Raw genomic sequence first — 12,053 nt, 5'->3', positions numbered from 1 at the left:
TATTTTTTTATGCTTTCTATATGCCTCCAGGTAGATGTGATTAGGAAATGGGTTTCCCTTTTCACTCTTCTTGAGAAATTTCAAGATGCCACTGTTGGCCTTTGTGATACAACTTAGGATTCAATTTTCAGCCTACTTCCTTTTTTGGTATGCTTGTCCTGATCCATAATCCCCGTTGAAGCCTTTTTTCTAGTTATAAATAGTTCAGGGCCGGCTGTGGTTGTCTGGTTTAAGTGGAAACTATCTCTTTAAATTTCGAGGAGATCTGTGCATATGCGTAATAGAACCCTCCGAGGGTGGGGCTGGGGTGTCCACTAGCTCATCACCAAAATGGAGGTACGCAGACAGCAAGGGACCAACGAACAGATATCAAAAGAAAAGAATGTCCACACCTCTATATCCGCAGCTCTGTCGGGCGTCCATGGCCTCCTTCATCGCTTGGCCCCACACAAGATGGTTGCTCCTGGAGCAGCTGAGCGTCCCAAACCAGAAAGCAGTGGATTTTTGCTTCTGCCACAAACTCCCCCAGCCGTAAGCCTTCCAACCTTCTAAATATTCCTTTATATGTGGTTCAGAGGTCTGGGACCATCCCCTGAGCCTGCTTGGTCCAGTATTCTGTGTTGCTGCCGGCGGAGCTCCTCACTGCACTTTCACCCGATCTGCCATCTTGTTTGTTCTCATGTGTATTTTATAGATGGAATCCACACCCCTCATGAACATCTAAGGTATCCCTACATCTCCCTCCTTGTATAGCTCTCTATAATGGTTAGGGCTCTGTGCCAACTAGACTAGGCCAGGATTTTCAGAGGCTTAGCAGTTGGGATGTGCTTATTCCCATGGTGCAGAAACCTAATACAGGCTATGAGCAGCCAATCAACTAAAGGGATGCTTCCTTGGAGATGTGGTCTGCTCCCAATATAACAGACAAGTGGGAGGGACTCTCTTTCTCTCTTCCCCTGGTGACCTGGGACTCTGCAATTGTGTGCCATTTCCTTTATAATAAACTTCTCTGTATACAAATACATGCATGTTTCACTGGTTTTGCTTCTCTACAACACACAGCCTAAGACACGTGGTATCGAGAGAGTGAGATTCTACAGAAACAAAATGGCAGGGATTATAAAGGTATGAAGGAGCTCTGGTAATGTAGTGGTTACGAATTGGGTTGAGAACCTCAAGGTCAGCATTTCGAAATTACCAGCTGTTCCGCAGGAGAAAGATGAGGCTTTCTGCTCCTGTAAAGATTTACAGCCTTGGAAACCCTGTATAGGGTCGCTATGAGTCGGAACCAACTCCACTGCACAAAACAACAACAACAATAAAGGTATGAAGTGTCTGGCTAACAAGCTTTCATGGGTCTGCTTAGTTTTAGAATGAGCGGGGAAAAGGAGAATCCCCTTTGACTAGTTTTCCTCTTTTCCAGATGGATCTAGTGAAAGGGAGTGAAGGATGATATTGGTAAGGATTTTATGATTTCAACTGTGAGTAACTGTTAGTAGGATTAATTGTGATGGTCAAAACTGCAATTGTAGAAGATATGTAACTAAAAAGTAGTTAACTTTTGTTTCAGGAACAGATAATCCCAGAATCATCATTAAGGAAGGGCACAAAGTCATGGACTGCATAAGGGTTTGCGCCTATGGGCAAGAGGCTGGCTTGCAGAATGTGACCTCTGAATATTTAAATGAATATATATTTTTAGTTTTGTATGTGTGTGTGTCAAATATTTTTGCTTTGCTCATTTGTACCATATTAAATTGTAAATGGGGCTAGTGCATTTTTGGTTGTACATGTTTTAGCTATATCACATTAGGCGCAAGTGTGCTTTACAATTTTCTTTATTTAGAGATCATGCATATATAATTTATAGTTTATAGGTTTTAAGTTGACAAGGGTGGACTGTAATGGTTAGGGTTCAGTGTCAACTCAACTATACCAGGATTTCCAGAGGTTTAACAGTTGGGATGTGCTTATTTCCATGGTGATAAAACCTAGTAACTTCACACTATGATGAGTGGCTATGAACAGCCAATCAATTAAATGACTGTTTCCTTTGGGGTGTGGTCTGCTCCCAAAGGACTCTTTCTCTCTCTTCCACTGGGGAACTAGGACTCTGCAATTGTGAGCCACTTCCACAATAATAAACTTCTCTTGTCTCTATATATACATTTATGTTTCGCTGGTTTTGCTTCTCCAAAAAACCTTGCCTAAGACACTCTACCTATTATAACAGAAATATACAGATGTTTGATATTTCTAAGAAAACCCCGAGGACTGCAAGGGATCTAGGCTTTTCATGTTTATTTGGAATGCCTTATTAAAATCGGAACTGACAACAGCACTTAATAATATTATGTAAACATCAGTAACGTCAAATTTTCTTCTGTATTTTGAGGGGTTCTTAATAAAATGTAAAAAATGAAGATCAGCAATGAAACATATTTTAAAACTTACAAATAATATTGTACATGATTCTATGTACATACAGAACAAAACACATGCAAATGTGTAGGAAAAAGTTGTGAAAACAGACTTTCATTTATTATAGTGGTTACATCTGGAGAGGAGGGAGCAATGGAATAGAAGAAATGAAGAGGACTAAGCATTTTTACTTATATATTTTTGGCCATTAATGTCTGTTCATGTATAATCAGTGCAATTTTAACTGATATTTGTCCTGGATGAATATAGATACATGTCTCAGTAAACACGTTCTCCAGTAATTATAACCATAAAAATAAACAATCTATCTGACCTTGAGATCACAGGTGGTGTTGAGCAGCAGGTTGGAAGGTTTGAGGTCACGGTGTAGAACATTGGCTGAGTGTATATACTTTAACCCTCTGAGAATCTGGTAGAGAAAATAGCAGATGTGGTCGTTGCTGAGGTGTTGGGTCTTCAAGAGCTTGTAAAGATCTGTTTCCATGAGGTCCTGTACTATGTATCTGTTGATACAAGTTAAGGTAACACAACAAGTAGATGGTCACACTTAGCAAAGCACTGAAAACAAAACACACCCTCTTCTAACCCCTTCCCAATCAGTCCATTATGGCAGCATGAGGCCTGAGAAGGAAATGAGTAACTGAAAACTGGGTATTCCTTCACTCCTTTTCAGATCCTGTGGAACAACAGCACTATACCTTTCTGATCTGACTGAGAACTAAAACAGGCTGTTATGGAAACACTGGCCAATCTCACTTTCTTAGTCTCTAAGTTGTCCATCACTACCAAGCCTCCTCCAATACTGTTGGAAAGGGTTGAAAAATGGCCGTGGTCAATAAGCATCATATTCTCTACTTTCTCCTCTCCTTGGTCCCTAGATGCACATATGGTTTGCCTATCCAAGTGTGATCCTAAAGGCTAGCAGTTTGAAGTCATCCGTGGTCCCATGGAACAAAGGCCTGTAGATCTGTCTCCATTATTATTACAGCCAAGAAATCCCTATGGAGAAGTTCAATTCCAGTACATGGGGTTGCCATGAGTTAGATTTAACTTGATAACATCCAACAACCAACACAACAGCATTCAACAACAAGTCCTTGGTTTAGCAACAACTTAACAACTGCACAGTTATTTTCCTTCCTTCTCACCCTTCCCTTGCCCTATCTCCTCAAGAATCAACCATAAAAGTTTTGGAAACACTAGTCTAGAATACACTGATACTAAATCCAAACCTCCATCTACCTGCTTGTTTTATTTAGGGTCTCAATTTATTAAGACAATAAGGAAGTCTGGTACTGGTTTTAGTTTTGCTCCTTTGGCTTCCCTGCATTTCCATGTTTCTAAACAGCTAGACTTTTAGCAAACAGCCATCTTCTTCCTAACAGAAATTAAATTATAAAGGCTTTTAGGAGTTAACTTTACCATAATGTTATTTCATTAGCAGTATTTGCTCTTTCATTCATGTCTACGTAAATATGAGGGGGCTTCAAAAAGTTTGTGAATAACTTCATTATCTTTTCATTTCATTTTTCCATGGGCTTTCTGAAACCTTTCATATTATTTAATGTCTTCTACAGACTCATGGAAGATGAGATTCATGGGATTCAAACAGTCATCTGAAAGAGACTTAATTTTATGGTACAAGGTAAAAGCAGGACCAACAGGTGGTAGTAGCAGAAGGCATTTCATTTAAAATACCCACAACTTAGTGACAGAGCTACTTAAAAATGGAATAAGTTGCCCAAAGAAAGTAAATTGCAGCTCCCTGGAGGGGCAGAATACAAACTGAGATATGCTTTACTAGCCTGAACAGACAACCATCTCTGTTCTGCAGTATGTTCTCTTCAGTAGGCAAGATGCCTTTTCAATTGACAGCATTTCCTGAACTTTCTTAGTCACATTACTAAAAGCTGTTCATAGTTAATCATGCATTTTTAGATCATGATTTGCCTTAAAGATACGAAGATCCAGTTTCTTCATTTTAAAGATGAATAAATTGACCCTTTCAAGACTAAAACTCAAAGGAGATCTGGTAGCATAGTGGTTACGAATCGGGCTGCGAATCTCACGGTCAGCAGTTTGAAACTACCAGCTGTTCAGCGGGAGAAAGGTGAGGCTTTCTGCTCCCATACAGAGTTATAGCCTCAGAAAACCTGTACAGGGTCGCTATGAGTTGGAATCAACTCCACGGCACATAACAACAAGAAGACTAAAACAAGGGGAATACACAAGCAGGCATGTGGTCTTGCTGCTGACCACGTTGGTCACTGATAAGAGGAAGTGGGGGGAAAACTGCAATGAAGCTGTGAGCTAAGTCGGACCACGTTCAACAGACTCCTGTTAACCTGGATTAAGACCTGGTTGGCCAGCAGGTCTGTAGAGACCTGGGGACTCCTGGACCTAGGGTCAGGGACATGGCCACAGAGGACTAGAGCAGAGAATTAACCATCCAGCTGATACGAAGTGAGGGGAGATGCACAAGAACACCCATACTTGCAGATAGTACCCATTTGTCCTGGCTTCAATGGCTGGATGATCAGAACTTGACTAGAAGAAAGAAGAGAAGAAAGAGTAATCTGCTACAATTTGATGAACTTCACCTATACTTATGGATGGAGTAGCTCAAAACCGAGACCCAATCTTTAGAGTGAGGATCATTTCCACTCCCTTGGCACACAGGGTAGACAAGGGTGGGCAATTTACAAGCTTTCAATAGGGAACCCAGTAGTCCAGAGGGTGCAGAGAAGGGTAGAATTTCTACTGAGTGGTTTCCAACTGGTCTGGACCAGGCTGATGAAAGAAGATGGGAATAAGACTCTTGTGGTTCAGCTGTGAATGATTGCTATCAGGACTGACTGAGAGTGCTGGAAAAGTAAAGGTAGACATTTTATAACAAAAGGAGAGGAGTGGTTGATATGGCAATCCAGGAGCAGAGGTCCCTGGGATCATCAAGGGAGAAAAGCGGAATGCGGGACCCTTCCAGATAAGCAGTGACACCAGAGATGGAAGCAGAGACTATGACGTGGAGAGATGGAGCAGCTGAGGACTCTGGACTCGGGGAGGGAGAGGGGCTGTGTGTGCTGATGGCCGGGGGTCAGGCTTGCGGAATGTACCCTTTGGTTGTTTGATGATGAATGCAGGGGGTTGTAATCATTGCAATGGAATGAAATAAGACAGGATGAATGTAAAGCTAATGTTCGCCCATGTATTTGTTGTGGTTGTTAAGTGCCAATGAGTCAGTTCCGATCCAATAGCAACCCTGTATAGGGTTTGTGAGGAGCAGCTGGTGAGCTTGAACCACCAACACTGCAATTCAAACGGCTTTGCAGTCTGGCACATTAACCCACAGCACCACACCAGGATACTACCACATAATTCACAATGAAAACGTTTAAAAAAAAAAAAAAGATGAGGAAGTTGAGACCTAACAACATTATCTAAGATCAGAACAATATGGATTTGACCAGGTAGAATCAGAGGATGCTCTTTTGTAGTCTACTACCTTTTCCTTTTCTTGATGGTAAAACAAACCATAATTTAAGTGTGTGTGTGTGGGGGGGGGGAGAACGACTGAAAATGGCATCAACCCAGACTTTAATTATACAGAGGAAATAATGGATTTGCTCAATGATAATAAAAGTTATAGACAACCAATAATATGAACCAGAGAAATACTGCAAATGATGAAAGCATTATAGAGTATTGGTAAGTGAATTAAAATTTCCCCTTACATATGACATTATTCTGATAAATTCAAATAATTCCAAGTGCTATTTCTTCAAAAAAAGGTGACCTAGCTGTGGAGTCAGCTGCCTGCAAAGGATACACATCCTTCATCTGCTCGATGGTTGGTGCACGGATAATATCATTGATGCCAATGATGTTCTCATGCCTGAAGCGCAGTAAGATTTTTATCTCCCTCAGGGTTCTCTGGCAGTAGGTCTGATGCTCAAAAGGGCTGATTTTCTTGATAGCAACTCGAACTTTGTTGACATTGTCATAAGCAGAGCTAAAGAGAGAGAGAGAGAGAGAGAGAGAGAGAGGACATTAAAACCTGCCTTCTAATGTCTTGTCAGGAAGATGCAATTGGTAAAATATTACATTTTGAACACTCAGTGTATTGCTTGTTCACATCTGTGAAGGCAGCCTGGGCAGTACCCATAGGCAGGACTCAAAGTGAGGGAGGCTGTTGCAGCTGGCATGTCACAGCAGATACTAAAGCTCAAAAGAATTCCTAAATAACTGGATGGGTGCCCACTATCATAAACCTAGGAACAGGTTTTTTATCAACTCACACACACACTCTCTCTCTCTCTTCTAGTAGGAGTCATTATCTCAGCCTCCAAAACCACCTCTGTTGTGATATTAAGAGTCCACGAGAACATGAAGAGTTGAGCACTTAGCTATTAACCAAAAAGTTGGCAATTCAAGCCCAGTCAGAGGCACTGTGGAAGAAAGGCCTGGAGATTTACTTCCAACAGATCTCAGGCTTAAAAATCTAAAAACACAAACACACCTTAATTGCTTATATTAAGATATTACTCTTAGTTGCAGTATGACATGACTATTTCTTTTCTTTCAAGAAACTTAACTAAGGTATTTAAGCAATCATAGTAAGACAGACTAGGAAGAAAAATCTGGAGAACTATTTCTGAAAACAGTCATTATTGTGGCCCTTAATGGCCTGATCCCATTGTACTCAACAGCCGCTAACAAAAACAATAACCTAACAGAGCCTGTAACATTCATCCAATAATACATTAATGACTGTAACATGCTATTCTTAAAATTTTCCATCAAATCAATTCTGAATTTAGCAGTGACCTTTCAGAAGTGGAATCTTGGTGTGGCGCTGTGGGTTAATGCACCAGACTGCAAAGCCGTCTGAACAGCAAGGTAGGTGGTTCAAGCTCACCAGTCGTTCCTAGGAAACCTTATGCACGGTCGCTTTGGGTTGGAACCGACTCAACGGCACTTAACAACAACAACTTTCAGAAGTAAATCACATTTTATACCATGTGGGGACTCTAAACCATTGCATGGTCCCAGTTCTTCCTAAGACCTGACTGACAGAATTCCAAGCAGAAACACTAACAATATTTACATTTTCAACTTTATGATGAATTTGAATAAAATTGCTACTTTTTATTTTTTTAATTCCATTTTTTATTGTGAACTGACTGAAGGGTTTATGGACAATATTATCAGTTTTATATTCAACAAATCATACACTTTGTTTTATCTCAATGATTACAATCCCCTCCATGTGACAACAGTTATCCTGCTTCCTCCCTGTGGTTCCAATCTGATCCACCCACCATCCTATTCCTTCTCAACTTTGTCCTTAGGAAAATGTTGCCCTTTGGAACCTGAATGATTGACCATTTCATGGTGAGCATACCTTGCCAATGTTGTCGCCCCACCCCCACTCCCAATAAACCCATCTACTACTTGGCTAAAAATTGGGTCACAGTGGTGAGTTCCTTACTAGACCCTGAAGAGTGGTTGATCAAGGACCATAGTCTCAGGTTCTTCTAGTCTATTTCTGCCCACTAAATCCAGTGTTTTCTTTCTCTTTTTCTCAAAGCATTTATTGTGAAGATGGTGCAGGACCAGGTAGTATTTCATTCTGTTGTATGTGGGATGTTTTGGGGTTTTAAAAAAACTTTTTAATGTGAATTACGTAAAGGTTTACAAGCAAGGTCATCAACGTTACATTCAACAAATTATACACGTTGTTTCATCTCTGTATTTACAATCCCCTCCATACAACATCAGTTATTCAGCTTCCTCTCTCTGTTTCTTATTTCATTTCACCCACCTCCCTATCTCTTCTTAACTTTGTCCTTAGACCATTCCTTGGTTAGTACACCTTGCTAGTGTTGTTGCATGCCTCTATGAACCTATCTACTTTTTGGTGGATAGCTGAGCCATGAGGGTGAGTTCTTTTCCAGACCTGAAGTGTGGTCAAGTTCCATAGTCTCGGTTCCCTCCTGTCTCTTTCTGACCAATAAACCTGGGTTGTTCTTGTTGGGGTTTTTTTCCCCAATTAAGTAATTTTGGGTTTAATTTCAGTTTCTGTCTCTAATGTGATCCCTTTCAGGATAGTTGGTGGGATAGCTCAACACTGTCCAGTTTTTCTGGTCACAGAGTCATGGAGATTGATGTTCACATGGTTCCACTAGTCCACGGGACTGACTGATTCTAAGCCTCTTCAATTCTTATCACTCTTTTTTCTACACATGGAGAGACCAATAACTGTACCTTAGACAGCTGTTCATGAGCTTTCAAGATCCCAGACCCTTACTCAACCAAGCAGAATGTAGAACATTGTCTATGTAGGCTATATTATGCCAACTGGCTGTGGTGTCCCCTCAGACTATGGTCCTGAGCCACCAGGCCCATCAACTCATTGACTTAAAATGTTTGATAATATCTATTGAGTTTTCATCAGAAAGATGTTTACCTGTGCTTTATTGACTATGCAAAGTGGATCATGACAAACTATGGCCAACGTTGTGGAGATTAAGTATTCCAGAGCACTTAATTGTGCTCATGAGAAACTTGTACATAGATCAAGAGGCATTTGTTCGACCAGAACAAAGGAACACTGGATGGTTTAAAATTAGGAAAGGTGTGTGACAGGGTGGTATTCTTTCACCATATTTATTCAACCTGTATGCTGAGCAAATAATCTGAAAAACTGGATTATATGAAGAACATGGCATCAGGATTGGAGGAAGACTCACTAACAATCTGCAATATGCAGATGATACAATCTTGCTTGCTGAAAGTGAAGAGGACTTAAAATAATTACTTATGAAGACCAAAGACCATAGCCTTTGGTATGGGTTGCATCTCAATGTAAAGAAAACAAAAATCCTCGCCACTGGACCAATAAACAACAATAAATGGAGAAAAGATTGAAAAGATCCATTTTGCTTGGAACAATACTCAACACTCGTGGAAACAGCAGCCAAGAAATCAAACAACGTGTTTACTGCATTAGGCAAATCCACTGCACAAGACCTCTTTAAAGTTCAAGAACAAAGATGTCAATTTGAAGACTAAGGTGAGCCTGACTCAAAAAATGGTATTTTCAATAGCCTCGAATGCCTGTGAAAGTTGGACAATGAATAAGAGAGACTTTACAAGAACTGATGCGTTTGAATTATGGTGCTGGAGGAGAATAGTAAAAGTACCACACACTGCAAAAAGAACTCTGTGTTGGAAGAAGTACAGCCAGAATGCTCCAAGATGGCCAGACTTCGTCTCTCAAAATTTGGACATATTACCAGGAGGGAAAAGTCCCTGAAGAAAGACATCATGCTTTGCATAATGGAGGGTCAGTGAAAAAGAAGACCCACAATCAGGTAGACTGGCACAGTGGCAGCAACAATGGGCTCAAGCATGGCAACCATTGTAAGACTGGCGCAGAACCGGGCAAGTATTTTGCTCTATTGTGCATAAATTTGCTATGAGCCAGTACCAACTGGACAGCACCTAACAACACACACACACATCTATATCCTACTCTTCCTGCCTTACCCATTCAGCATGTCTTTATCAATATATCAACACACAGAACACTGTTGTTCCAAAGTTGTGTATACATCCACTATCTACACCTCTAGAGTCCTGGTGTGGCGCTGTAAGTTAATGCGCCAGACTGCAAAGTCATTTGAACTATAAGCTTGGTGGTTCAAGCTCACCAGTCGCTCCTTGGAAACCCTATGCAGGGTCGCTATGGGTCAGAACCAACTCGATGGCACTTAACAACAACAACACCTCTATAATACTTAAGCCATGTTGTCACCCATCTTCATCATTCTTATGCCTCCCTCCCTGTGTTTTTATATATTGCCATCCCGACACCAAAGCTAACATGTATCTACCCTCTAGTCAATGAATTACTCTCCCTTCCCTCCCGCCTCTATTATTTCTGCATGACATGTTTATCTTCTGTTCTCTCACAGCACAATACATTTGACATCCTTTAAAAAAATCTATCAACATCAGGTCAATTCCAACTCTTACGGATCCTATAAGGTTTCTGAGACTAAATCTTTACGGGAGTAGACAGGCTTTCTTTCAAGGAGTGGCTTGTGGATTTGAATGGCAGAACTTGTGGGTAGGTGCCACCAGGGCTTCTTTGACACAGGTGCCTCAAAATACTATGAACTTGAAGTCTGTTTGCTGAATAAATGAATCACCATTGTAGTTTGCTCTGGTCTGTTGCATGAAGGTTTAAATCACTGATTTCCAATTTATGAATATTTTGAGAAATAAAATGCTTATGGGAGCTGTTGTTATGTGCGTGGTGTCGGTTCCGACTCAAAGCAACCCTGTACAGGGTTTCCGAGGCGGTAAATGTTTACGGGAGCAGAAAGCCTCATCTTTCTCCTGTGGAACAGCTGGTAGTTCTGAACAGCTGACCATGAGATTCGCAGCCCGATTTGTAACCACTACGCTACCAGAGCTCCTTTTTTGGGGGCTAGGAACTCTTAAAAATTAAACACTTATGTGCATCAAAAGAACAAAAAGAGAACCCACAGACTGGGAACAAATTTTTTGCAACAACATATCAGATATGGACTGGTCCCATTAATTTATAGAAAATGTTAACGCTTCAACAAGAAAAAGATAAATGAAGTTATGGAATATGTTATGACACAGATGAACCTTGAAAACATTCTGGGTGAAACAAGTCAGACAAAAAAGGACCAACATTTTAGGATTTCACTGCTACGAAATATCTAGAATAAGCAAATGCATGTTGTTGTTGTTGTTGTTAAGTGCCATCGAGTCGGGTCCGACCCATAGCGACCCTGTACAGGGTTTCCGAGGGTGTAAATCTTTACGGGAGTAGAAAGCCTCATCTTTCTCCCGCGGAGCGACTGGTAGTTTCGAACCGCTGACCTTAAGGTTCACAGCCCGATTCGTAACCAAAGCAAATGCATAAAGACAAAAAATTAGTAGTGGCAATGAAAGAAAGACATTAATCAATGGAATAGAATCAAGAATCCAGATATTAACCCAACCACTTACAGCCAAATGATTTTCCACAAAGTACCTAGGCACAATGCATGGGGAAGAGACAGTCTCTTTAACAAATGGTGCTGGCAGAACGGGAAAGCGATGTGTAAAAGACTAAGACAAAACCTTTGGCTCACACCCTACACAAAAATGAACTCAACATGGATTAAAGATCTAAATGTGAATACTAAAATTATGAACATCATCAATGAAAAAATAGGGACGAACATGAGGGCACTAATTCAGGGAATGTACAGACTGCCACACATTTTGAAAAATACACAAACAAAAATAGACAAAATAGACGACTGGGACATACTAAAAATAAAAAACTTGTGTGCATCAAAAGACTTCACCAAAAGAGTAAAAGGGAACCCAGAGACTGGGAAAAAATCTTCTGCAACGACATATCAGATAACAGACTCATCTCTAAAATATATAGGAAATTACTACACATCTACAAAAACAAGACAAATAACCCAATTAAGAAATGGGCACCGGCAGCGTCCCTTAAACAAATAATAAATAAGGGGGAATCTGAAGCAGACCATGCAGACCCGGTCAGGAGTTCCAAG

The 12,053-nt window shown here is 40.7% G+C and overlaps 1 protein-coding gene across 3 annotated transcripts in view; it reads right to left on the bottom strand.

The window, feature by feature from the left end:
* Positions 1-12,053, bottom strand: part of MAPK1 (mitogen-activated protein kinase 1) — a 171,702-nt gene that overhangs the window by 41,271 nt on the left and 118,378 nt on the right. For all 3 annotated transcript variants that reach the window (XM_006877634.1, XM_006877635.1, XM_006877636.1), the window contains 2 exons: positions 6,269-6,451; positions 2,756-2,945 (listed from right to left, as the gene is read on the bottom strand). In XM_006877634.1, the coding sequence (XP_006877696.1) occupies positions 2,756-2,945; positions 6,269-6,451 (373 nt within the window). The remainder of the gene's footprint in view (positions 1-2,755; positions 2,946-6,268; positions 6,452-12,053) is intronic.

This window comes from Chrysochloris asiatica, unplaced genomic scaffold, assembly GCF_000296735.1.
Source record: "Chrysochloris asiatica unplaced genomic scaffold, ChrAsi1.0 scaffold00545, whole genome shotgun sequence".
In the NCBI taxonomy this organism is placed as follows: domain Eukaryota; kingdom Metazoa; phylum Chordata; class Mammalia; order Afrosoricida; family Chrysochloridae; genus Chrysochloris; species Chrysochloris asiatica.
The sequence above is the reverse complement of the archived record's forward strand: the minus strand, read 5'-3'. Positions and strand labels throughout refer to the sequence as shown.